We start from the raw sequence: 27,225 nt of genomic DNA, 5'->3' as shown, positions 1-27,225 counted from the left end.
AGAAGTGAAGATAGTTTCACACAATCAAGTCTGGAAGAAACAGCGTCCATTTTCCGCAAGTGAAGATGACTGAAGATTACACTTACATATATTCCTTTAAAATAATTACAAATTACACATCTACAGTCATTTAAACGCAGTATCTTTAGTCAATCTAGTATTAAACTGTTCCCTGAACAAGGTGGCAAGGAAATCTCCCTCAGCTGCAGTCCTATGTGGACTGAACACGTCCAGCTTACTGAGTGGGCAGAGATGAATGCAGGACATGGAAGGAACTGAGGCAGCACTCATTTGTGAACATTCACCAGTAACATGCAGGACATCTCATTTTATGCAATGGAAAGAAGCAGCAGATCTAGGTGTCTAAGCCCAATGTCAAAATGACAACCCAAGAATTCAGCTTCCTGCTTTTAAACATTTGACTGTACACCAGCAAGGAGTTTCTAGCTTCCCTCCACAGACTGAGTCCGCAGGGCAAAACTGTGCCGTTACTCCTTCTCTGAAGCACTGGAAAGTATTTCCCTCACTGAAATGGACAATTTCCAACATGTATGTATGTGATTAGCTAACATTTTAATAATAAATTACATTTATTATTGTAGCTAAATTTTGGAAAAGATACTTTTCATGGTCTCTCAGCATCTAAGAATTTTCATTCCATCTGCTGGGAGTCCCGTTAGAGACTACAAGTGGAACAGAACTCTTACCTTGTACTCCAAAGTTTCTTTAAGCATGTTTTCTTCCTCTTGTGAAAAATTCAGTAACACAGATACAGCTTTAATTAGATGGAATGCCTGAAAGAAACCACAGTATTTTGTTGCTTATGATGCTCTCGGGCTCTACGTTCTGGACTACGATGCAGCATAGGTTTGGTCACAGACTTTCTAGGCACAACTGCGAACAGCAGACCAGCAGCCTTCCGTTATCCCCAGTTCCAATAGACTAGGATGGCCTGCATCTTATTTCTTCCGTTTGTGTTTCCTGGCTTTCTGTTCTTTAACATTGGTTTGTATATTTTGGGGAAAGACGACAAAGGAGGAGCCTAGTTAGTTAGAACAGAGAAGCAGCTTGGCTCCTGTGACATCCTATTTTTTTTAAGCTTTGAAAAGTTGATCAAACCAGCATGTAGGCAGGAAAGAATCATGCCGTTTTAAATATACACTTAAGTATGTTAACTCTATAGTACTAATACTCTATATGGGACACACAATGGAGAGTTAGGAAGAGTCAAGCACTCAGGATACCATGGAGTTGCACAATTATTTCTTGATCTTACCCACTGACTTGCGATTAAGCAAAGTATATTGTTGGCATGACTTTTTCACCTTTAACTTTTTTGACACCGTGTGGAGAATGTGAAGGAGCTCTAAATGCACAATTACCTCTTACAGATCAACAGCAAATGTCTTTTTCTTGTTTTGTTTTTCGTTTTTTTTTCCGTCTTTCTTAAATGTACAACCACTCTAATTACATACTCCATATGCTTTTTAGAGTGGTGCAGAGGATGTGTCTTGTAACTTCAGATCTTCAACTTCCAGACATAACTACCTCTTAAAAATTCACATTTCCCTTTCCCTTAGTTCATAATAATCTGTACTTGCAAACATATCACTGTTAGCTATTTTGCTTCATTTTGCTGAATCAGTCAACAACTTTTTAAGTGTAAAAGTATGGAACTGGCATAGAAGTGTCCTTAGCAGGTAAGAGATGGCAGTTTCTAGGAAAGACAGACTTAGAAAGAGAAGGTAAGTGTACATCTTTACCTCAGATTCCCGGCAGGACATGAATTTTAGTACAACATGTTTAAGGTACTCAAAGTTTATCTCCCTTGAGTCATTTAAATCAGAGTTGTTTGTGACAGTCACAGAAGCATTAGGCACTTCAGAATTTGCTTTTTCACGTACTTCAGGTACCTCACTGTCAGGCCTTATTTTCTAAAAAAAGAAAAAGAGAAGTACATTGTAGACTCTGTCAGCTTGACACTGGGAGAGGGTCTGGGTCCAAGATATCTAACACAGAGGGCTTGCACCCACAAGGTGGGTACAACCTGGGCATCAATAGGACAAGCTTCTCATCCTTCAGGGGATCACAGCGGAGAAGTGTCTTCGCCTCTCCCTAGACTCTAGGACATACGCTAGTTGCTGTAGCGTTACGTGTACATTACCCAAACCAGCATGGAACTGGCTCCATGGTAGAAACTATCAGCTGATAATTTTCTTTTATCACTAACCTGCTCTGTGCCTTTCAAACGTGGGCTTTCAGAACAAAAATAACAACATCAGAATATTTTAAAACCTCTGTTAATTTTTTTTAAAATAGAAGAATTTTTTCTAGGAGAGAAAAACTATCGTAAGAGGGATTAAAGGGGAGCTTACCCTGGGGCAGATATCACTCCCATAGTAAAACTTAGCTGAATGGCAGGTAAGCAGCAATCAAACCTCAGTTGTTCACCCTACAGAAACGTATTAAATGCCCAAGATTACCTAACCAAGTCTTCTGTAGCTAAAATTCTTCAATGCAAGAGCTAAGTGGCGATGGCTACCTGTCACACCATCCATTCAATAAATGATCCAGAATAAGGTACTTCCTTAATTTAAGGGTTCACCGATCTGCCTGCAAATACAAGGAAACTGCAGACATCCCTAGTAAAAAAATTACGCTCTAGCTAGCAGTCAAACTTTTGGAATTAGTAGTGCAAGTAACTGTCAGTAAGTGAGTGCCAGCTGAAGAGACTGAAAAAACATAACCCTTACCAACTCTTTCTGGAGGGTTTTCTTGAGTTCTGTCATTCTTTGCTGTAGCTGCTTTATCATCTGTAAGCAGAGCAAAGGATAGTGTTAATACAGTATTCATTGTCAGGACACATTTTGACCCACAGATATCTGGAAAAACCATGATAAACAAGTGCAATGAATGAAAATCATTAAACAATGTTGACAGCTCTGAAGAAGCAACCTGAATGTCTTGCCTTTCAGGCTGCACACATCAGCAGGCATGTGACAGGATACTTGGGCTTTCATGTGACAGCACAGTGGAAGTGAACTGAATTCACACGGAAGGGCTCTGCAGGAACGCTGTAAACGGTATAATTTGGTGCATCTTTCCTCTAAAATAGGTAAGGATTCCTACAATTCTGGCTGCAATTTTTATCCACTGTTGCTAGATCCTTGTACAATCTAGAGGAAAAAAATTTACCTACAGGATACTGGATTCAAATTGGATCTGCCGTTTTGGTAAGCCTGTCCTTCTAAGGCTGCTGCATGGGCAGCACCAATTATTAGGCTTCCTAATTAAAAGGGGAAAGACTAACAGCGGTTCCTGCTATTTCAGTTCACCTTGTTTTTCTCAGCAATTTGCTGTTCCAGCTCTCTGTTATCCTTCTGAAGTTGAATGACATCTGCAGCTGCTACCTCTCCATTCTGTTCCACCACACGGTTTTCTGGAGAATGTAAATGCTTGTTGTTCAAGGCTCCCATCGATTCCTCTAGTTCTGAAACCTATAAAAATGAAAAGAGTGAATTGCAGAGAAATCATGACATTTGCAGCCCATGAACACTCCACAGGGAGAAAGCTAGACAACTTTTTGGTTGTTGTTTTTTGGGGGGGTAGTGGTGGTTGCTTTTTTAGACCAGAAAGCATTAGTGGCAATCTAGTTGGCTACATCTCTCACTGGCCTGCTTATTGCTTTTGGGTCTCTGTCTCACTGGTTTCATAATGGTTCTCTCAAGACATTTTATGAGTCAAATAAAATAAGGGGTTGTCTTTCATAAACCAGTCACAGATCTGACAGGAAACAGCTTTCTTTAGGAAGACAGGGAACAACAAATAATAGTGGTCCACACCGCTGGTCTTTCAGGTCATGAGCAAGTTGTCAGAGTAAACAGCTCCAAGTATGCATCAGCAGGCATGACAGAACTGGCGTCTCTTGCACACCCGCTTATTCTCCTGAGAAGTCTGAACAGTTCAGATTTGCCACTGCACTCACATTTTTTTCATGTTCTCTGGCCAACAGGCATTCCTGTATCTGCAACTTCAGTTCATCAATTTCTTTTCTTGCCGTTTCTTCTTTCTCCACTGCTCGGCTATTACTTGCTTCTATGTCAGATTGCAACTGATGCATTTGCAGCAAGACAGCTTCATGATCTGAGAAAGGACAGACCTGCTTAGTATCAGTCTACTGAATCAAATGGGAGTTTCTAATTATTTTTCTTAAACAAAGCAAGTTACAGTGACAGTAAATCCTGACCTTTTTGCCTTCCTCTGTTGTAAAGACAGAAAGATGATGGAATTTAAGTCACCCAGCTCACATGCATGGTTTTGCAAAGGAGCAGCCTAACTGTCTGAAAGTCAGAGTGATTTTAATACTTAACAACATAATTATCAATTACACCTGCTCTAAAAGACCCCCATCAAAAGTCTGTGTGACTTTTTGCTGTGATTGCACAGGAACACTTGGGGCTGAGCTGCGAGCACAAAAGGCTAGCTGGCACAAGAGGCTACCGACACATGGCTAGCCAATGGAGTGGTGCAACAAGAGGCTACAGTTTTGGTCCCTTTCTAAATAATGGCAACACACAAGAAAAACAGTAGGGTTAGGAACTGAGTGAAGATGACTGCACTTCATTTTTTGGTATGACTGTGGAATATCAGTTTGCAGCTGCTCTTTAAGAATGTAAATAATCTTTCAAGCAAGCGCAGTTTTTAAAGTGGTGCAATGAAGTAGCAATTTTTGATCTGTATCATTTATTTCATGTTTTGTGCAAAACAATCATTTACAAAAAGTACAGCAAGATTTGTTATTTTATGGTGTATAAAAATAAGACTTTGATTTTAAGGATGTTTTGTTTTTAAGGATGCCGTAGAGAGACTGTCCAATTGTTACTGATGGATAAAAGATTTTTAAAATTCTAATAGATTAAATATGGAAGAGAAATCTAGAATTATTACAATCTATTAGGCAAGCCCAGAACTAGAGACTGTACTTAGATAAAGCTGTCTGGGATACAGTAGACTCGTTTGGTCTAACCTTGACTGAGTTGGTTTAGTTCTTCCTTCTGTTTTAGAAGCATATCACATTTTTCATCAATCAGCTGGTCTTTTTCCTTTATTAAGGAAGCCAGATGCAAAACCTTCAAAGCAGGCAAACAAACAAACAGAAGTCATTAAAGATATAAAACTAGGAGAGAGCATTGAAAGATTTCAACATACCTCAGAGGTTCAGAATTTTTTTTTTTTGTGGGAAGGATTGGAGAAGAATTCTTGTATCAGTGACAAAGGCAGTGGCTGGTATCTACAACTGGCAGCGGCTGCCCGAGCTCTGTGCTAGGCAATACAACACCTTGAAAAAGTGTTTTGTGCAGCATTAGTGTTACAGAAAATACAATGTGGATGTCTGTGATCTATCCAGAGACTCACAGAAGGCATCACCTCTACAATGCCGACCTCATTAAAAAGCACTGAAGTCAATGTGCTGTCAGAGCTAAAACACTTCGCTTCTGATAAACTCTGTGCCACAATTACAGATTGCCTCATAACCAGCAGGTGGCAGCTGTAAAACAGCCGCTGAGCAAAACCAGAGCTCGCCTTATACCCCTTTTATATACAGCTGGACTAAGCAAGCACAGATCTACAGCAGTCCCAGAAGACGGGACTAAATTCAATCAGACTTACTCAGTTGGCAGTTCCCAGCTTAAGCAAACACAAGCTCACATTATCCACCATGACCATTTTTAATAAAAGAAGAGCAAAACAAGACTACCTAGAATTTATATTTGGTTACTGGATACGATCTCCTCCCTACGAGGAAATTTACAATTTTAGAATTGCTGTGCTTCAGAGGGACAAAGATGAAGCGCTGAAAGGAACAACAACAGAGTGAATAGGTTTCTTCAAAACAAACTGCCAACTAGTCAATGGCTCAGGATGGCTGGCCCACTGGGACTACGCATCATCTTACAGATTTAAAGGGCTCTGAAATATCAGTCACCTTCATTCTGAGCAAATGTATCCACTTGCTACTACCTGGTCTTCCCCTCAGTTGTTCGTATTCAACTGCCACAACCTGCCATAACTCTTGAGCCTACACACTTACGAATATCCTTAACTTTGCAGTCAGCAGCGTTTTACATTCTTCCAATGGAATAATTCACCTAAGTTGATTACATTCTTGTGCAGGCATTTACACAGACACCCGTAAGTTTCAAGTTTACCGAGGCAACCACTGCTGTCTTGTATGCTGACGGTATGATTCTGATTAATGTTCCTGACTGTTATGATAATTAAGTCCAAATCTCGTCTGGTCTGTGCAAGGTGGGGAGCACCCAAATACATTTTAGACTGTCGATATTAACCAACCTGCTGTTGTAATTCCTCTCTTTGTTTTCGTGTTTCTTCCAATGCTTTAGCAATTTCAACACTGACAGTCTCTCTGCTGCTCAATTCATTCTACAAACCAAAAGTAATTCAGAGGTTACTCAAGACAACTAAAATCAAGTCAGTCTCTCATCTTTAAACCCAAATCCATTAGCAACTAGAATTTACGGGTGTTCTAACACACCATGATTTACACTTCCAAATGAGAGCTACTGTTTTGTTTTACTGCACTGCTGCTATCTGCACATGTAAGAGCAACACTGAACTGATGTAAGAGGCCAAGCATATCCAATGCTTGAAAGATCTTTTAGCTTGAAGTCTCTATTACAAAGAAGCAGCTCCTTCCTATAACTGATCTTTATTCCAATTATGCATCCAAGAGTAGCTACAGAAAAAACTTTCAACAGTCTAAAACTATAGTCAAAAGACTGAGTATAAGCTGTAAATACCTGACCAACTTAAGTTTCTAATTTTTGTTTTGAATGCTATGAATGGAATTTGATGTTGAACTACTCTGTATTCCTTACTGCTAACAGGATTTAAAAGCTCTTCATGCCTGACAATACGGGAATGTGTTATTTCTGCCTGATTTAGGCAGACCCAAGCATTCTGCTTCAGAAATGGATCAGCCATTTGTAATGCTCCTCAAATGCATTTCTACTGAGTACCAAAGATGATTTACAGCTGTAAGTACATGCAACCTGAATGTAATGTGACTCCCAAGTACTGAGAATTTGCCATTAACTGTTTCTCAAACTCGGCTCTGTATTTAACCAACCTCACTAATCAATTAAGCCCTTACCTTTAGCCTGTTTAATTCAGCCTCTTGTTTTTTAAAAGAACTCTCATACTCTTCTCTGCTTCCATTAAGATTTTCATTTTCCTTTTCCAATTGGCTCTGTAAAATAAAGATTGCTTAAATGTTAAGCACAATTATTCTAAAGCTTTGTTTAAACAATTAAACACATCAAATGCTTTGTTCATATTTAGTTTCTCAAAGTATGAGATCTTCTATTATAACGCTAGGAGCTCTGAATAAGAACATTCAGATAACATGCAAGGTCTACAAGCCGTGTTAAAATCATTTTGTGAAGATTCACATGGCAACTCACATGGCCACTGAACAGTTTCTGTACTTACAATCTTGTGCTGAGTAGCTGTTTTATCAAATTCCCAAGCTGTTTCAAGAGCAGCAATTTGAGACTCCAGCCCAGTAACTTTCTGGTCATACTGATGTTTCTCAGTTAAAATCTGTTGCTGTAGTTTACTTCTTTCATCCTCTAGATCAGTTTGCTTAAGAGAAATAAAGAACACTGTGTTAATAAAATGGTATTTTGAAGCTCTGACAAGAATCGGACACCATTCCATGTGACATATACTCAAACTGAAGCAACACTATTCCTTTGGCAGCAGCATCATGTACTCATATACAGACATCAGTTTAGGTAACAAACAGCAAGACAACACTTGAGTAATGAAACAAACACAGAGAAATGAGTCAGTCTGGGGATGCTGAAGACTGATCTGCTACTGGTCAGTGAAACATCATGCAGCATACTCACCAGCTTCTGGATCTTCAGATCCTGCTCAGTGGCTGCTGCTTTGCTCTTTTTCAATGTTTCTGTTGCAATCTGTAGTTTTTGTTCCAATTCTTTATTCTAAAATATAACCATACATTACAACTGCTTGCACTTCAGCTATTTGTTTCTCAGGAGAGGGAAGATATGCATGAAAGCTCTAACTTCATAACCTCTTGGCCCTTCTCCACCACTGAAGGTGGGGAGACGACCAGAGACATTGATCAAGTAGACTTTCCTTTCAAGACCTAAATGTGACATATAGTCTCACCTGAGAGCGTAAGTGCAGTGAGGGGAGAAGGTATAGGGCATAAAGAAGCTGGAAACAGTGGGAATTTGTAGTGGGGGGAAAAAAAGACAAAAAAAAAAAACCCAAACCAAACAAAACAAAAAACCCCCAAAACTTACCTGTGTTTCCAATCGGTTCACAGTCTCAGCGTGATGCGTTCTGTCTGTTAGTACCTGCTGCCTGGTTTCATCGAGTTTCTGCTCAAGAGTAGCTTTCTGAAAATTATATTGAGACAAAGAACAAGAGGAAGGATGGACAAAGAGATAAGATTTTTTTAAATTAAGATTTTCCTTTATATTTCATTAATAATGTCAAACTAAAATGGAACAGTTATTTTGATGTGCAATACAGCTTTGCTCTTGGGACCAGCAAGTTTGATGCTACTGCATAGGACCTCCATAGATCATGTCGTCCTGGGGATGACATCATCAATATTAAGAATGGGAAATCCACTGGCATCCTGATCCAGATGTAAAATCTAATCAGCAGCCAGGTCATAGTTTTCTAACCCAGGCCAAGTTTAAGGGATTAAAAAAAATTTTTTTGAAAGCTTTGAAAGCTTATCCTGCATCACAGCAAACACACAAACAAAGAAGGCAAAACATTTTCTAGTTATGGTAGTTACTTTCCAAAATGTTTTACTACCCCTACATGGACTTTGAACTGGCTCGAGTTTACTAAGCCAAGTTCATTTATCATAGCAACATCAAGTTGATGTGTCTTGTAGGCAAGCCTGACCAAGGAAGAGCATGTCTCCCCAGGACTCAGCTGGGGAAACATTGCTCCAAGCTGATTCTGAACAGGAGCATCAGTGCTTGAGGAAGAGATCGAGAAGTAATGAAAGAAAGGGCATTGACCAAATCTAAGTTAGTTTTCAGCTGTTTCTTAATACTTCTGAGGCTCAAGCTTTCAATATATAACATTCTGTTTGTACACCTATATGCAAAACCAGTTCCCCTCTCTGTCCCAATGCTTTGCAAGTCATGATAATGGAAGACAAAGAACAAGGAAAAGTGTGCACTGTTCTCTGGAAGGATTAACCAATAAAACTCGCAAGTTGTTCTATCTCCTGTGGGCATGTTAAAAAGCTGCTCTTTTCCTTCTAAGCAGTCAGATGCATTGCCTAAACAGACAATGCAGAAAGACCAATAAAGACGTCTGTGCAATATCTACATAAGCAGACTCAATGTAGTCACCCACACAATTCTGTCCAGCATAGACAGCGTGCCAATACACACTGAAGGGACAAATGTGCCTGCATTACATTATCATACATTACTTATCACACGTGGAAAGAATAGATGTCCTAAAAAATGTCACTAAGATTGCACTTTTAAGCAGTCTATAAATGTGTAATTACCTCCTTGAGTAGCTCCTGCACATGTTCATCCCCTGAAAGATTTCTTTCTAGCTTCTTTTCCAGGGAAGACACTTTTTCCTGCAGCTGTTCAGTAAGTTTATTTCTCTCAGCAAATTCAAGAGTCATCTGTGAGAACAAGAAATCATAGAATCCTTTTTGTAGCAAAGCTTTCATCTAATCCATTGTCGTTTGACTTTAAAAAGTGCCACTAGAAAGAAAGTCCTATTTGAAAGGAGAGTATGATCCTAAAACACTTTCTAGACACCAAATTTCAAACTCAGTGCATTACCCAAGTGTACACCTTTACACCAGCCAACAGCAGATGCGTCTGAAAACACTTAACCTTTTGCTTGCGTTGTTCATATTCCAGCTTCAGAGATTCATGCTCCACCTGTAACATTTCCAGCCTCTTCTCACAACCAGAACCAGCAACTCGAGCCTAAAAATTTTGAGAAATTACTTGCTTTGAAACTAGATTTCCAAAAACACATAACTGATAACTAATCTAACTTCTGCAGACAAGGAGCTCTTTGAATCAAATCTCACTTAACTCAAACTTACATTTTGCAAGTCTACAGAAAGCTGCTGAATGACAGTTTGTAGCTCCTGTTCTCTTAACTCCAGAGCAGTGATCTTATTTTCTGCATTTGTCTCAGCTGTCATTAGTTCATCTCTTCACAGAAAGAGAATAAAAAAAGTGACATACCGTTCCAGAAAAATAATCTTTAGCAGATAATTCTGCTGCTTATGAAAATGGACTAAGCAACAACAAGATTTTCTTTTCCTAAAACCAGCCACCGCTTGATTATACGTTTTCCAAAAGAAGTGACAGTTAAGCATTCAAACTATGAAAAAAAGAAATCATATCAAGCTTACAAAACCCTAAACAAGTACTACTTTAATTGACTTGAAAAGAAATATAAACTTGGCATTTACATCCACATCAGCATACCAGAAGCAGTTATTCAGTCAGCTCACTACATATACAAACTCTTCCAAAAAGACAGAACTGGGCATGAAGTATAGGTGAAATGCATATACACTGGTCCTCATGAAACACCACACCCATACCTCTGTGCCTCTAGCTCCAAGAACTGCTGCTGCAACTCTTGAAGATCTTTCCTTAGGCCTGATGACTCGTTGCTTGCATCCTGAAGCACCTCTTTAGTGTGGGTTAGCTCTCGAGTGCACGCCTCTAGTTCCTGCTCTGTTTTGCTCAGAGATTCTTCCTTTTTCAAAAGCTGAATATTAGAACGTTATCTTTGACAATACAGATGACCTGATAATACTGATAGTGTCTTCTCATTGAAACTTGTCTCTTTTATTAAGTTACAAGCTCAATTAAATGAAATAATAAATAACTCCCAGAAAAGTCACTGGTTAGAAATAAACTATGTAATATTGTATGCATAGGATTTTGACACTGACCAATATTGTATACAAGCATTAAGGCTAAAAAAATTAATGCAGAGCTACCACTAACTCGGTATTCTAACAAATTTTAGGACAGAAAAAAAAGTTTAAAATAATCTTACCATGTGTTTAACTTTGGCAATTTCCTGCTGTTGAAAGCCCTCCAGTTCATCAATTTCATCTCTTTTTTGAAAAAGGTTCAAACTCTGCTCCCTTATTTCTTGTAACTGCATTTCAAGCATATTTTTTTCCTGATAAACCAACAAAAACAAAAGGAATCCAAGAATATCTGTATGTTCATTTCAAGTCAATGGGAGTTTAGTTAAACTCTCTGGGAAAGGAATCTTGTCTTGCAGCCATAAGGCTCTCTGACGGTGCTACATGTAGAACTAGAACCTCTTCCACATTCACGTCACAGTAGGCAATGTGGAGCAAATCACTGAACTTCAAAAATCTCAAAAAAAAATCCGTATCCGTTACAACGCAGCCAATGATCACCTAAATGAACTGTTAAAAATGGACAGCAAATAGTAGTATGTTTAATGTCTTCATAAACAGAGATACTTTAAAATAGGCTAAGCTAAACAGCTGGAACAACTACTGAAATAGACTGTATTAAAGACTGAAATCCTGTATTAAAAAAATCCCTACCAAATAGTTTCATTTCTTTTATGAAACAGATGACCTACTGCAAGACCTCAGACGAAGTCACTATCTCCTTCTGCAACACAGCTGCCTCCTCTGTAATAAAGGAAACTATTGTTCCACCTTACAGAAGTACATCTTTCTCATTGCAACCTATCATTCTTTACTTCCCCACTGAAAAATAATTCCAGAAATACCTCCTGAAGCTTTGGGGCTGGTAATGAAAGCAAATGTCTGGCCTCTCCCACTGAACAAAGATCAAATAATAAGAAGGGCTGAATAGAGTTGAGCTTTTAAACACAGGCTGGTGTTTAAAAATACACACACACAAAAAAAACCCCACCCCAAAACTCCAAAGCTTAATTACCTTTTCAATTTGACCCAGTTTTTCCATCCACTCCTGAACAAGAAAGAAGAAAAAAAAAAAAAATCAAAATCCATTTGTAGACTTTCAAGGACAGCAATTACGGTAGAAAAAATGATTTGTACTGTTAACAGAGATACTAAGCTGTGGTAATGATTAAAAAAGTAACCAGCAAAAGAAAACTAACAGCTAGTGTTTTAATATAAAAGCTGAGGAATCGTTTATGCTACCTGAATAAGCTGTAGGCAAGTAAAATAAAATAAAAGTGACAACAGGTCTACTGCAATTGAATCTTACCAAACACAAGTGCAAGCTTAACCTTACATTAGAAATTGTTGTGGGTTCTTTTTAAATAAGAACAGTCAGAACAATGACAAGTCCTACACTATTTCTGGCATTTGAACTTAATACTCTCTTCTTCCCTCAATGTTGGCATGCAAAGAATACACAATGCCGAACAACTATTTTAACCGATGGTGACACCTGCTTAAAACATCAAGGTCATGCACTCAGATCTCCACAGACAGTGAAAAGTTGAGTTGTTCAAGCTCTGTTACCTGGTCCTTTTTTTCTAAGGCCAAAGCCATTCCTTCAGCCATCTTGGCTCGACTGGCCTGGTGAGCTTCATTCTGCTCCTGAAACTTCCTCATGGAGGCTATCAACAGAGAATCACCAGCTATATTAAAAACTCATCTTTTAAAATTGCTTCTGAATTTTCTGTAAGTTATTTATAACTTTAAAGAGCTTCTTCTGCAAGTAATTAGCCCCATCTTGACCCTCTAACACTAATGCTGTGCCACTTATTACCTCACACTGCTTGCACATTGGACAAATGCCAGAAATAACAGAAGATAGCAGTACTGTTCCTCACTGGCTTATAATAAAGCTGTAGGTTTCTAAAAAGTCTCTCCTGCATGTTAGCCCCACATTTGGCAAAAGGAGTATAACAACAACTTTGTTCAACAACCCACACGCTACTGCTGCTTTTCACATCGCGAATAAGGCAAGAACTTGTGTTCTAATTCTTCGCAACCTAGAGGTGCACAGTTTGAAAGGAAATGATTAAAACATCTGTACATCAAACGCGTTTCCTTCCAACCATAACAGTTTTCAACTTAAAAAAAAAAAAAAAGAAAAAGAAAAGTACGTACAATCCTGATGCTTTTCTAATGCATTTTCAAGCTTCTCTTTTATCTTCTGCAAGTTTCGGATCTGATCAGCATAATCTTGTGTGAGGAGGGAGAAGCACAGACCAGGAATGAACAGACATTGGGGAAGGAAATTTTTAGGGGAAAAAAAAAAAAGAAAAAAAAAAAGAAAAAAAGATGAGTGGAAAATGATGATGATTTTCTCAACCAGAAAAATGTTCCTGCTGAGGAAAACCTGGGTGACCATAACAATGAACACAAGCAAATAGTTCTGTACTGTTCCATAAGGTAAATGGTTGGTACAAACAGGAGGACCTGTCCTAGGTGTGCTAGTTACACAAAAAAGGGCAGTATCAGAGAATGAAGAACTATCCCCACTTTTTACTCCATTCAAGAACAGTGATCTATTTAACTCTGTTTAGAAAAGGTCTCTCTCATCGGAAGATGCGAGGATGGGGCAATTCACAGACGCTTGCACTCTTGTTCCATAGTGCTCGTTGTTCAGGTCGCGCAGTATCTGAGGCTGAGCTCTGACTGGTGCTCCCGCTCGGCTAACAAACTCGCAATCTTACCACTGCTGTGCCTACTAAGCAGAACTGACAAGGAAGGCATATTTAAAAAACAAAACACACACACGTTGGAGAAGTTTACACACAATGGAAAGGAGGATTTACTTACAGATTGGGCTGCCTGCACAAGTCTCTCGATGCTGAGAGCCTCTCTCTCTCCCCTACTAAGCCCCAACCAGCACTTTTAAGTTTACCTTACACAAACAGGTGAACGCTTTGCCCTTTCAAATTACAATGTGAAATCATTTTTGAATCCTGTATTTTCTTGAACTGAACAGGAGCCTGGTAAGTCTCTAGAATAAATTAAAATAATCCTGAGCTGGCTATAACCTCTCCTTATTTTCAAAGGCCTTCTATAAGCTTTGAGAAGCAGCGGCATAACACAGTTTAGCCTAGTCTCTGATCCACTCCACACAACAGGGATGGAAAGCAGTGTCAGAGTAGAGCCCTTACTACAGCTTTACAGGACAAGATATTATCTTAGAAAGAAAAAAAGCTGTAAGACTGTTTTATGTTGAATCCTTTGCTTTTTCTTCATTTTGAAGTTCACTTCTTTAAGGATGGCACTGAGTTACTGTCAACATCAGAAAGCTTAGATCCTAAGAGAAACAAACCATTACATACACAGAATAAGTAAAAGTGGGGAAAGACAATATTTGAAGCATGGGGACAGAAAGCTATCCCAGCTGTTCAAAAGAATCACGTGTCGTGAAATCAGCAGAAAAGAGCCAGTCTTCTTTATAAAAAAATCAGTTATATTGGATGCTACCTAGATTACAATCAACAGGGTTGTTACAAATGAATTTTCAAAAAACCTAAATCCATATATTTTCAATAGATTAATTAAATTCAAAAGGAAGTATTTCCTAAAGTAATAGGGTTTATATGTATCAAGACACATACCAGATAGCTTGACCTCCAGTTTTCTTATTTGTTCATTTCTTCTGAACAACTGGGATGAAAGATCCTCTCTAGAGCTGCTTCCGTCAGAAGCCTTGGTAGAAAAACAACACTCATGTAAATTACAAAATTCAGAAAAAGTGATCCTGCCATATACTAACTCTATGATAATAAACACTATCCCACCTAGGAATAATGCTTCAGTTTTTCACGTAAAGGGGAAAGTTGTACTAGCACAGCAGAATGGGTAAAAAATGCTGAAGAAGAAAAACAACAAGGGCTTAAATAGTCAGCTCTGCAACACTGGCCTGTTCCATGAAATACAATGCTATAGCTGAAACTATTTGTTCAAACTGATCATTGAGGAGATGGCATAACGGAACAACAAAGGGGAAAAAAAAAATCAGGCTCTACAGTACAGGTGTCAGGATGGGTCAAAGCGAAAGGTTTCTGGAAAACTAAGTAAACAGAAAAGAAACAGTAACACTCTTCACCTGGGATAAGCTCACTTAAGCACTAACGCAGTAGTCTTTCCATGCAATGGTCTCTCCATGCAAAAATCCACTGCATAACTGACTTATGATTCTCTACGGGGTTTTTTAGCTCCATAAAAATCAATATTAAGAGCAGTTAAATGAATATTACTGAAACAACTAATTCTTGGAGGTTTTCTGAAAACTACTCAAGGCTTCAGCTATCGTCATTATTTGTTTTCTGTTCTCTGAACTCACAAGACGGTAAATGAAATTTCTATGTGAGAATCTGTTAAGTGCAAAAAAATTTCAGAAAAACACAGACTAATATATTTCCATTGTAAAATGTATTTAAACATTAGGAGTTCCAAATTTCTGCTTAACAGAACTGGAATTTCAGCTAAGCTTCAGAAAAAATGAGTTAAAACTCAGCTGGGTAAATAACTTCTCCATTTTGCAGACAGCAAAACAGAATCACAAAGCGACGTGCTGCAATATAGCGGGTACTGTTGGCTCCAACAGTGGTCAGACACTGTGCCTTAATCCAGGTTTTGAAAAATACGATAGCCGTCAAGGGGCAGAGGTGCCAGAGCATTACAGGGTTTCATTTAACCCATACGATCCTAGAATTATACAGCTTGCTTAAACAACGCTTTATAATGAAAGAGAGTTTAAACCAGACATTGGAGGAACTACAATAGTTTTGAGCGCAGCAAAACTGAATATACGTTGCATAAACAATATGCTCGAGTAGGAAGAGTACCAGGAAGCCAAGAGGTGAACGATGGTCCACAGCAAGATCATAACTAACCAGTATCTAGCTTCCTTTCCTACTGCTTCAGTAATTAATTTTACAAATAGGTATCTTACACATTACTAACACTTTATTCTATATTTTATGTCTGTTTAACAACATTCTGTATTGAGATAGCTTTGTAACTCATGTTTACACGGGAATATAAGCCTCCTAATAACTACTATGGTTAACATACAAACATTTTCTCTTCAGTATTTAAGTTTATTCAAGCTAATGATTCATTTACACATTAAGATGTGCAAAGATACCACAATACGCGTTCAACTCATACACTAGACTTAAAATGGTTGTCTGTAAAGCCGTAATAGAAAAGCTGTAAGAGAAATCAAAGTTCAAAGCAAGGTGTAACTTACAAAGTCATCTCCGGAGTCTGCTCCCACAGACGTAATTGACTCCTTACTGACAGACCTGGGTATCCTGGCAGCTCCTCCTGGTCTGGGAGCAATAGCTGCCTCTTCTGCTATCTTCTTCTTCAGTTTTGCAAACATTTTACTGCTCTATAGCACTGAAGTAGCCAGTTACTTTGAAAAGCCACTACCTCCAATATGGTTAATATACTGACGCTCTGTTTAAAGCTTCCAGATGCCGACATTTAATTTTGTGCCTCATGCACTCAGTTTTATTGCATTTCTAGTTCCATTAAAGCCTTCGTAGACTACCAGTACCTGCAAATTAAAGACATATGGGTTCCACACTAAAAATTTCTACTCGTATTAAACACTTAAAGATAACTAAACGCCTTTTAATATCACACCTGTTATAACAGGCTAAAAAAGAAAGTAATCCAGAGCAGAACCCTTCAAAAAACCCACCCAAACCGTGACAGTGACCCAAACCGGGACGGGCAGGGGCCGGCGTCGGCTGCGGGAGCGGTGTGCGGGCGGGCGGCTCTCCGCAGCCCGCCGGCTCTCCGCAGCCCGGCCCCCACCCAAAGGCGAGGGAAGTTCGGGGCCGGCCGGTCCCCAGCACGCCGGTCCGCGGCGGCTGCTGCCCTGCTCTGAGGCCGCCGAGGAGCCGCCGCCGCTCACCTGCGGCCCCCGGCCAAGCGCTGCGGACCGGCCCCGCCGCCCCCCGCTTCCCCAGCCCGGCTCCGCAGCCTGCTCCACCGGCCCCCGGCGCCGCGCCAGGCCCCGCCGCGCCGGCCCCCTCGCGCCCTCACCGCCCATGGCCTGGCCTCGCCGCCGCCGGGACCCCGGGGCCGCCGCCGCTTTCCCAGGCGACACTGACCCGGAAGCGCCGCGCGGGCCGGAAGCAGCGCGCGCCGGTGCGCAGGCGCCTTGGGGCGGCCGCGAACCCCAGCCCGGGCCCAGCTCCTCCCGCCCCGCCCGCCGCCGCGCCCCGGACCGCACCAGGCGCCTCGTTACAAGCATTTGCCACAGTTTATTAATAGTAAACGCCTTCGACACGGCCGGAAAAGCAAGGTAGTTCTGACAACAGCCAAAGAATACAAGTGAGGGAACGCGAACCGCGCCCGGCGAAGGGCAGGGCCTTCCCGCGGGGGCACCCCGGCCCGGTGTACACAGGGGGGGACGGACCGGGCTCGTACACAGCAAAACCGGAGAAACGCGGGCGGCCGCGCGGCCGCTAACGCAAACAAAAGCGTACAGAAATCTCCAAAGTCACTGAAAAAGGCTTAAAACGTGGTAACGGCAGCAGTAAGCAGGCCTTGCGTTTCGGTTTTATTACTAATACAAACCAAGGTGGAAAGCGAGGTGTTCATTTCTGAAGTGGAGCGAGAGCAGTTCTCATTTTAATCTCAGCTTTTACTTTTCCCCGAAATTCCCAGCAGTAACACGAACGTATTCCTTTCCGCCCAAAGACACCAAGAACAATGGCAGAATAGTTTCTGGTATTACATTGCTTTGGCGATTACAGATCCCTTGCAAGAAAAGTCTATTTGCTCCAAAAAAGTTTATTTATACATCTCTATATTTTAAGTAAAATATCTGTGTTTTTTACCAAAATATGATATACAGGCACATGGCTGTAAAATAAGTTTAAACCAATTCACTATAAAATTACTTTTGGTAATAAATAATCTGATTCTCAGAGAGGCAAAACGCTCCCTTTACCTACGCAGATGGACTGTCTGAGGCACAGTTCCTCTGCAGTTCCAGAACTCTCCCTCCCTCTCCCACCTGCCTTCCCCTTGCCCGCACTGAGCCTTGGCCAGGGCAGAAGCAACTTGTGCTCTTTAGCCTGCATGAGGCAGAATCCGGCTCCTAATAAGTCATTTACAACTGAGAAGTGATAATAAAACACATGCCGAAAGAAATGCGCAAAGTCAGTGGGGCAGATACTCACAACAGGCTTTTATTCTTGAAGGAACAGCTGCTGCTACTAGACCGTGGTACGGTCTGCACTGCTCAGGGGGCTCCTCTGGGCCAGCAAGTTGCAGTGAGGTCTGCTCTCAATGAGAGTGAAACCAGGACCTTTAAGAGCAAAACATCTATGCGTGCATCTGGGCAGCTGGCGCATTAATAAGTCAATAGGAGAGACACTCCCGAATCCCCCAAAAGATCTGTCAAATTCAGAAATACTGAACTAAATCTCCTCTGTCTTGGCAGAGTAATGCTTTGGAGGGAAAATAAAAGAAAGGTAGCTTACTTTCACTCCTGAATATAAAGCAGATACATGTGTCCAATGTGTTCCTCCCCTGCTCTATTTGTGGACATCTGGCTCTTTAAAGCACTTGCAATCATTTGGTCACAGAACAGTATTGCTCTAGAAGTCAAAGGTATTAAAAATGTAAGAGAGCCACCTCAGGAATGTATAATCTCTCTGCTCTGGAGATTTTTGCCGCTGTCCTCTGCGCCAGTATCCCTCATACAAAGGCTGACTGCAGCTAGTCTAATGTTACCGAGTTGCACAGACCAGCTTTCAGCTCTGTGTATTAGATTTTTCCCCTTGTTTGTAAGATTACTCTTGCTGTTACTGCCTGCGGAGCTCCCTCAGTCCCAGGAGCAGCAGCAGCCACCACAGATCAGCTACCGACACTAAGCAGCCACTCAATATGGAACAGGCAGGACTAAACAAGGGCTCTGCCACTGCTATCATTGGTGATCTGTAGTCACAACAGTTACTGAAGAATCTAACATAGATAAAGCTTTTACAAAAGAAGCCTCAAGACAAAAAAAGTTGTTCAGACAGATTCCAAGCTTTTTAGCTTTCAGGAAAAAGCAGACCCGAAGCACAGCATGGAGTTACAGCACAAGGAAGGTGGCAGGGCAGGGGAGGAGCTTCACAACAGCATGCCGGGGATGACTCTTGGAGCGGCACTTTCATCCTGTCCTTAGAGGAGAAGCCTGACCAGAGCTACTGAAGTTGTAGCTTTTGAAGATGATTTTTTGAGGCCTAATTTCCTGCCCCCCCCCCCCCATTTCCTTGAAAGATCCTTAAAAGACACCTCTGCACATCTCCCTGGGGAATAGTCTTGAGGGGTTTAGTAAGGTTTAGTAAGTCATGACTTGACGATATTATTTTGATGAACTACCCAAACAAACCGTCCTGAAACTTCTCAGGAAAGCACTCCAGGGAGCAAGTCCAGTTTGCCCCGCTCACAGAAGTTAGTGCTCCATTTAGTTTGCGCATGAAGCTAAATGACACATCACATCCTGAGAGCGATTAAAAAACAGAGCATTAAAGATTCATAACCTTGTATTCCCCTCTCACTGTTATTTTGAGAAGTCAAAGGGGAAAAAAAAGGCAACAGCAGTTACTTCGGCTAGATGTTCTAAAGCCAGTTTGAACAGGAGTACAAATAGAGGTGCCTACTGTGGAAGCAGGACTCGTTTGGGCATACCACATGCAGTAAGCAGGAGCTAGGCAATAGTAGTCCAATAACAACATACTCAGTCCAGGTCACATTATCCTCTCCCCTTTAATTCCGTATTGCCTGGTGGTGGCAAGTCTCCTCTGCTAACATAAGCAGTAAAGATAAACGGAGAAAGGGAGAGCAAGACAAGAGGGAAGGCATTGGGCTTGAGAAGAAAAGGATTTGTTCTCTTCTCACTTAAAAATGGTTCAGTCTTTGCTTCGCTTCCACAGTGAGGACTGCTAGATACATAAACCAAATTTTTCTTCAGTACATACAAGCATACATCGAGAAGGTACCTACGACCATAGCACATGGCACACAGTAGCACAAGTTTAGAATGACTCAGTTCAAACAAGACAAGCTTTTACTTGGAGAGGAAAATATTGGTATTTTCATCTTGAATGTAGTTGCTTTGGGTGGGAAGGGAGGGGGCTGGCTCAAAATCCAAGACCAGATACTCGTCCTATCTACAGCTAGAGCAGACAGAAGGTATCAGCCTTTCTCTTACAAAATACAATTCTGTACTCCTACCAACACAACAGGAGTGAAATCTTTATCTTTGAATATCTCTACCAGGAGCATACCTTCTGAACCAAAGATCAGTAGGTAAGAAGAGAATGAAGGACCTCAAGAATGAATTTTTGACTTGGACAGTCATCACTGGTAAGTTCAACTTCTGAACTAATTTTTCAAGGCCTTATATTCTCCTCCTACATTCCAGCTTCTTCAGGTTTTTTTGTTTTGTTTTTAAAAAAGTGCATTCTCCTCTGATTAATCTACCTTGGTAGCAAGCAACAGAACCTCTTCTTAGGGCTGCAAAGTGGATTAGAAGCCTCTCAGATAACAAGCAAGGACTCCTTGCTTCAGCCCAGCTAAAACAAAGACTGGGACCGCCAAGGCTTTCCCAGTCAGTTAACAAGCAACGTTCCACAGACGTTCACCAGCCCACACTAATGGCATCATCATCATTCCTATGCTTAGAAATAACATACTCTTTTCCAGATATACAGAACCAAAATGAGAACAGCTTCATCAAAGAAAAAGCTAAAGCAAAACAAAAGCATTTGGTTGGAAGGCAGTGAGCTGGGGAAAACGAAATTCCCCTTTTCCATGCAAGCTGAACACTGCTGGTGGAAGAATAGCAGGCAGGGTAACAGATAACCTGTCTCTCACTTGCTGCTGCATTAAAGGCTTTCAGTATCTTTAGCTTCTACATACAATCCCATGTTTTAGTAACTGGGGACCCCCTACCAGAAAGAAAGGCAGATCATCAGCTTCACAGTTAAGAATACATGAATCTTATCACTGTAATATATACAGGAGTACTCATTCCCCTGGCTAACTAAGGCCTCCTGTATCTGAAATCAGTTATGAATTACTTCAAGATCCAAGTGTAAGTCCCTGGAAACAGTGAATTACAATGGCAGAAGAGCCATAACCATTACTACAACTACAAATGATCTGCAACGCCTTGTGGAATCCACCCAAAATGGCGTATGTGTGTATATATAAATTTTGTATATAGACATTGTACTGTTTCATTCTGTTTAATACATATACAAGTACCTATACATATATACATATTTACAATTTACACCAGCCAGTAGATGTATGCATATTGTACATATACACACAAACGCCTAGAATACACATGCACACACACAAACACACACTCTTTATTAAAATAAACTCCACATCCCAGGTAACGAAGTCCTGCCATAGTCCAAAGAAGAGCAGCACCAAGTGGTGGGGGGCTCAATATACCAGCTTCAAGACTGCTCAGAACAAACACTAGCATTCACAGAATTTTTTACACTTGGGAAATTAAAGAATGGATGGCATAAGCTTCACCCCAGCTACAAAGAACCTTCATGCAAACTTCCCAGCTACACTCCAGCAATTCTTGCTGTTCCATACCATGCTCTCCTCAGCTGAATGGGGTCCATCAGTGCTGATCTGCTGCCCTTCACTATTCCGGCTGACTAGATCATACCTTGTATGATGGCATTGCAAACAGGCCTACCATGATATGGTAGTCAGCAAGTTCTGCATTTTTTTCACCTAAAAATAGAGGCATGGCTGAGGTTCAACATAAAAGCACTGATCAGACTTGTCCTTTCACTACTTTTCTAGCAGCCCATGGAACAGTGAAAACAGATTTTTTCATTTAAGAATTTAAAATATTGTCTGTTCCTTCTCCTTGCTCACACCTTCACTGTCAGGAGTTGCAAGAGGTTCTCTAGCTCGGCAAGGAAGGCAGTACAGTCCAAATGAGTCAGCAAGCATTTTTCCCAGGAGTCAGAGTAGCCTTCTCCAGCAAGTGCCTTTACAAACGCCACTGTACTCCTCAACATACCCAGACTGAGCATTATGGGCTGAGGGAGCCTATAGTGCTGCCAAACATAATTGCAGCCCCTCAGTTCTACTGGTTCAAAGATAGGACTGAGATGCAATGGTGGGCATGCAAAACATTAACAGGGCTTTATGGCAGCACCCGCTTTGTTTAACCTGCAAGAGGAGCACCAGCACCTCTCCAAGGGCACAGGGATCCAGCACAAATGGGTCAGATAAATAAGTGATAGGAAGTGCTCGTATTCAGCACTATATGGGATATCCTTTCAGCTCCTACCAGGGACTGGTAACATTGTGGGAGCCACACATTCCATCCACACACGGAAAGGAGGGATAACACCTGCTGGAAGTGTAAGAACTTCTGTCTAGTACCTCAAAATGAAGAACGCCCTCTCCTCCTGGAAAATTGTGGCAGCAATACAAATGGCAAGATGACCCATATTACAGTGAGAGATGGGGGCTAGCTTTCTTAGTTTTGTAATTTGCTAATCTGCTAATCATCTAGCAAATCAGGCAGAGTGGAAATTGTGTCCTTGGCCAGCAGTACAAAGTTAATATACAAAATTGCTGTGTCAAATTTTAGGGAGCGTTAAGTGTCTTTACAACTTCACTTCAAACCCACTGCTCCAAATGCAACTTAATTGTCCACAGTTTTGTCTACTTACTTGCCTAAGACTGAAAAAATATATTTGTTATGAAGGACTCTGTTTTATTGCTATTGTTGGTTTGCACTGTGTGGTTCCACCTTAATAATTTCAAATCCAGACTCTTTGGGGATAAAATATTGTTTTTCTATTGATTTTTTCCAATTTCTTAAAATTGTATAAAAATAAAGGATTTCCACAAATGTGGGCTAAAGGTAACCAATAATACTTCTATGCTTAGGATCAGCTGTTGGAAATGTGGCTGATAGCCACAAGACCAGAAATAAACCTCTAGTGATTCTTTAGTTTAACATTTAAAAGACATGAAAATTTCTGCTTATAAAATTGACCCCATACAGAATGGAACAGCTAAACTAACAGCTGTTTATTATTACTTTTTAAAATAATGGTCCTAAATTTAAAAATAAAATCAAGTACTTCCTTTTATGATTTTCACATTATAAAACTGCACCATTCAAAATCTGTGGCCAGGGAAACCCCTTTGCAGTAAGACAGTTTCTCTTAATAGTCATCGAGGGTGTTTTCCAGGAAAACATTCCTAACATCCAGTATGGAAGCCAGCTCCAAAATGTGCTTTTGGAGGTGAGGGTTCTCCACCGTTTCATCTCTTGGCAGCTGAGGATAAGATTCTGGATAATTTCGAGTCTCCTGCTAGATGACAGTGAAAACAAAAAGAATCAGACATTCATTTATTTTTACACGCTTTATGAAGAAGATTTCAAAAGGCCAATTTCACTTAAGAGCCTAGGTAGCTAACTTAGGCTTGGAAAGCTACTCGATGTCTGCAGTTAGACAAGATGAATACTGTATACTTCTGTGCGTCGACTTCCATTTTTTTCTGTAATATTTAAAATGGAGCAGGCAGTTTATATGCCAACACTCACATATATAAAATGGTGTAGATCCAGAAGCAGACTTCACTGTTGGCACAGCATTAACCAACAGGGAGGGAAAATACCATCTTCCTGTTTAGTTTATTAATTCACACTTCAAAGACCTTTCAAAATCCATTCATGCTAGAATACATTCTAGCAATAACATTCCGCTCCTCCCCACTTCCTCTTATATTCTTGTTCTATACCTTTTTAGTTGTATAGAAATAATCTTGAATTATTAAGAGGAACTTTTCTAGCAGACAAAGCTGTTCAGCGTGACATAAATGAATTAGAGCGTGTCTGCTACTTAATGTAGAGGAATAAAGCTTCAGCAAGTCAAAGGCTTCATGCCTTTGGAGAGAAACAAAGGCACAGATTCAATACAAGCTGTAGGCATTAGCATGTGAGCATCAGTTATCTTTCTAAAGTCACAGTGATATGCTTAGCCCTAAGACCCTTCCATCCTGAGGCAATGCAGTTCTATATGCACTTGGCTGTCGTTCTCACAAAGGGATAGATATCCCTGCATACCCGGAAAATTTTGTGCATCCTCATAGTAGCCGAACAGAAGATAAATCTTGTTAGAAGCAAGCGAAGAAATTCATCCCCAAAAAACTGAAGAAAGGACTGATCTGCGGAGAACGCAAAGAAAACTCAGTTTAGAAAGGTTTAAAAAAATTAAAAAAAAAAAAAAAAGAAAAAAAAAAGACTTGGGGGAAACCACTACGAATTCTTGTGCATTCCCCTTATTCACTATTCTGTCCCTTGGAAAGGCAGAGCAAGAAAAAACAGCATCCACTTCATTAGCACGCTAAGGTTCAGTTGTGCGTCTTTAGGCACATACCTATGGATCGGGAGTGGGTCAGCAGCTGGGCAATATCTCGGTTGATTTTTCTAAGGTAATCTTGACACTTCTCCCACAATCCTCTGCGCATGCTTGATAATCCAGAGACAAATAGGAATGCCATTAAAGGATTGTTCAGAAAGAGTGTGAAGAGGCTACCCCGCTGAGACTGATCTAAAAAAAAAAAAAAAAAAAAATCAATAGACAAAGAGATATATTTGGCACATGCAACAGAAAAGCTGTCCCTGCCACAGAATGAAGTCGCTCACCCACTAAATTCTGTAACAGAGGAACTAATCCTCTGTGTTAGTTACATCTTCTCTCCTCTTGTGGCAGACCTGTTCTCAAGATGATGCAATGACTAGCAATAAAGGCTTACTGGAGATGTGCATTAAGACCAAGAGAAACGAGATTTTCTCATGAATTGTGGGAGGCCTGTATCTTCATTTTGAGCACGTAACTTGAACACAAAAGCCATAACTGAAACAACCGATAGAAGATCCTGATTATAAATCCCAAAGAGAAGTATTAAACATGGACATTCTTATTCCATTCAAAAAAACAGGCAGTTGAACCTATACATCCTCCCCCCCGAAGTCTACATAGTTGCCCTTTTGTTGGGCATCACAATATCCTAAAGCCCATTTACTCCATGCAGTTCAACATGATACACAGAGGTCCAAGCTTCATCTCAATCAACTGGGAAGTCAAAAAGAAAGGCAATGCACATAAGATCATGTGCCCAGACAGTAAGGCCACTTCCTCATCAGCAAGAATTGCTGACTTGTTTTGGTGCATTTCCTTTTTTTTTTCTTCCAGGACTTGGGCACAAAGCGTGCATGGTGTAATGCCATACTGACTCAGAGGCTCACTTAGGTTCAGCTAAGAACTCTTTGCACTGCGCTCTAGTGCAGTGTAGCACCCCCTCAGAACCACAGCAAGACTTTCCTGACTAGTCCATGAACACAATATAAGCATGCAGTATTTTATAAAGTTAGTTCTATTTTTCAGAGTTTCTGTTTAAACAGGATTCTCATTATTACAGTACTTATTTTCTACTTAAGTTTCAGCTAAATAACAGGAATAGTTTCAAAACAAATGAGAAGCTTCCACTTCTTGCACATTCTCTCATGATACTTGCCTAAAATCACTCTATGTGGCTTAAGCTAGATCTTTGTACTTGTCTTTGTGATGGATAATAACCTTAACATGGCAAATTCCAATGAAAAAGTCTGGAATGATTTATATTTTATAGTAGTCACAAGGACTGAAGAATATAATGTTTCATTGCCAGTTCCTATTATAAACACACCTTCTCAGGGCATACAAAGCCAATGGTTTTTCTTAACTTACCCTCCAAAATCAGAGCAAGATCTGAGAAGATTTTGCTCTACACCTGGCATTTAAAAGCTGATACCTTAACTGACTCTGCTCACTTTCTGGGACTAATAAAACTACCCAAAGTGCTAATCATCATCATCATCCCAGCACTGGGCTGGCAATTTTCTGAGTCTCTGTGTAGGAGAGACTTTGCCTCCTGGCACTTGTCGAAGCTATCTGTAGAAATATCATCATTGTTAGAATAAATTATTTGCCATAAACAGTAACTAAACTTTATCATACTACTTCAGAGAATGTTAATCTGATTTAGGGATTACATAGTGATGAAAAGCTATCTTCTCCTGAAGAATCTAAGTTATATTTGTTTGGGATAGATATATGATGCAACTGCAACTTGTTAGGAAATGCAATACTACACATACCTTGTAATGCTTTTGGATATGCTGTTGGAGAAAGCAAGCACACCAATGGCTGTCCAAATAAGTTTGTGAAATTCTGTAACAGATAAAAATTTTGAAGTATTGATGGTCACTTTGCTTCCTTTTGAATATACAGCAGGTTAAGGGTACGAACAAAGATTATTAATGACAGAGAACACACTAATGCCCATCACACAGTTCAGCATTGGCAGTAAGGCTGACAAGTTAACTTACTTAGAGATCACAGCACAGAAAGAATATAACCCATTACATTTTAAAGGAATTACAATTCTCTCATTTTACTGCTACTGATAGCAGACACTAATTTCATAGAAATATGGCTTTCAGTAGTAATACATTACTTGAAAAATATCATGTTCTGCAATAAAAATGAAAGCCATTGGCTTTCACGTTAAAATAGATCTAGTATCTTTCCTCAATACCAACTGAATTATCCAGTCAAAGTAATTTCTTTCCCCTTTTCTTTCTAGCAGGAGGAACTGTTTCTGATGAAACAGAAGAGCCCAGTGGAGAAAAGTTTTAAAATAAGTTTCCTTTAAAGCAAGTTATGTCATAACCTTAACATCTGCTATACTGAACCCTCATTTTACAATATTCATTTCATACACCTTCTCCACCAGCACCTTAAATATTGCCTAAGTGTCCTGTTGCACAAGAATTTCTCCAGAAACCTCAAATGACGCCTTTGTCCAGTCTCACCAACATTTACCTGGTAACAATCCTACTATGTATCTGTCTGGTAGGTATACTGATTGATAATAATTATCACCAAGAAAAAAAAATTCATTTACACAACCTCATTAGCTGTCATATATCTCACCAAGAACAGCCTTCTTAAAACTGAAGGCTTGCAAAACCATAGAAAATGTAAATGATCATGTCTCATCCTATCAGAGCACACATTCAAACCATGCATCCAGAGCCCATGAGTGCAACACACATTTCTGCAGATTATGTTCTTAAA

General features: G+C 40.3%; 2 protein-coding genes and 1 long non-coding RNA gene across 12 annotated transcripts in view; 1 reads left to right on the top strand and 2 right to left on the bottom strand.

Annotated features, from left to right (window-relative positions):
• Positions 1 to 17,180, bottom strand: part of GOLGA1 (golgin A1) — a 19,898-nt gene extending 2,718 nt beyond the window's left edge. The window contains exons 1-22 of one of the 8 annotated variants that reach the window (XM_075170873.1): positions 17,087 to 17,180; positions 16,281 to 16,592; positions 14,641 to 14,731; positions 13,172 to 13,246; positions 12,578 to 12,675; positions 12,024 to 12,056; positions 11,134 to 11,262; positions 10,670 to 10,839; positions 10,160 to 10,271; positions 9,888 to 10,037; positions 9,599 to 9,724; positions 8,358 to 8,453; positions 7,935 to 8,030; positions 7,513 to 7,665; positions 7,175 to 7,270; positions 6,355 to 6,444; positions 5,027 to 5,129; positions 3,986 to 4,143; positions 3,336 to 3,497; positions 2,754 to 2,813; positions 1,764 to 1,934; positions 708 to 794 (exon numbers count right to left, since the gene is read on the bottom strand). In XM_075170873.1, coding sequence (XP_075026974.1) covers positions 708 to 794; positions 1,764 to 1,934; positions 2,754 to 2,813; positions 3,336 to 3,497; positions 3,986 to 4,143; positions 5,027 to 5,129; positions 6,355 to 6,444; positions 7,175 to 7,270; positions 7,513 to 7,665; positions 7,935 to 8,030; positions 8,358 to 8,453; positions 9,599 to 9,724; positions 9,888 to 10,037; positions 10,160 to 10,271; positions 10,670 to 10,839; positions 11,134 to 11,262; positions 12,024 to 12,056; positions 12,578 to 12,675; positions 13,172 to 13,246; positions 14,641 to 14,731; positions 16,281 to 16,415 — 2,391 coding nt within the window. In that variant the 5' untranslated portion in view covers positions 16,416 to 16,592; positions 17,087 to 17,180. Of the gene's footprint in view, positions 1 to 707; positions 795 to 1,763; positions 1,935 to 2,375; positions 2,453 to 2,509; positions 2,614 to 2,753; positions 2,814 to 3,335; positions 3,498 to 3,985; positions 4,144 to 5,026; positions 5,130 to 6,354; positions 6,445 to 7,174; positions 7,271 to 7,512; positions 7,666 to 7,934; positions 8,031 to 8,357; positions 8,454 to 9,598; positions 9,725 to 9,887; positions 10,038 to 10,159; positions 10,272 to 10,669; positions 10,840 to 11,133; positions 11,263 to 12,023; positions 12,057 to 12,577; positions 12,676 to 13,171; positions 13,247 to 14,640; positions 14,732 to 16,280; positions 16,593 to 17,086 lie in introns of those variants that run through there. The other 7 variants (XM_075170875.1, XM_075170874.1, XM_075170876.1 and 4 more) reach the window with 7 other exon arrangements.
• Positions 17,181 to 27,225, top strand: LOC142091499 (uncharacterized). The gene is made up of 3 exons (XR_012676826.1): positions 17,181 to 17,348; positions 20,321 to 20,407; positions 26,732 to 27,225. It is a non-coding gene; the product is annotated as an uncharacterized LOC142091499 (long non-coding RNA).
• SCAI (suppressor of cancer cell invasion) overlaps positions 21,273 to 27,225 on the bottom strand; it is a 45,226-nt gene continuing 39,273 nt past the window's right edge. For 2 of the 3 annotated variants that reach the window (XM_075170870.1, XM_075170868.1), the window contains 4 exons: positions 26,244 to 26,316; positions 24,481 to 24,654; positions 24,168 to 24,268; positions 21,273 to 23,412 (listed from right to left, as the gene is read on the bottom strand). In XM_075170870.1, coding sequence (XP_075026971.1) covers positions 23,263 to 23,412; positions 24,168 to 24,268; positions 24,481 to 24,654; positions 26,244 to 26,316 — 498 coding nt within the window. In that variant the 3' untranslated portion in view covers positions 21,273 to 23,262. The remainder of the gene's footprint in view (positions 23,413 to 24,167; positions 24,269 to 24,480; positions 24,655 to 26,243; positions 26,317 to 27,225) is intronic. The other variant, XM_075170869.1, reaches the window with a different exon arrangement.

Source organism: Calonectris borealis, chromosome 21 (genome assembly GCF_964195595.1).
Source record: "Calonectris borealis chromosome 21, bCalBor7.hap1.2, whole genome shotgun sequence".
In the NCBI taxonomy this organism is placed as follows: domain Eukaryota; kingdom Metazoa; phylum Chordata; class Aves; order Procellariiformes; family Procellariidae; genus Calonectris; species Calonectris borealis.
Note: the sequence above shows the minus strand (reverse complement) of the source record. Positions and strands in the feature narration are given on the sequence as shown.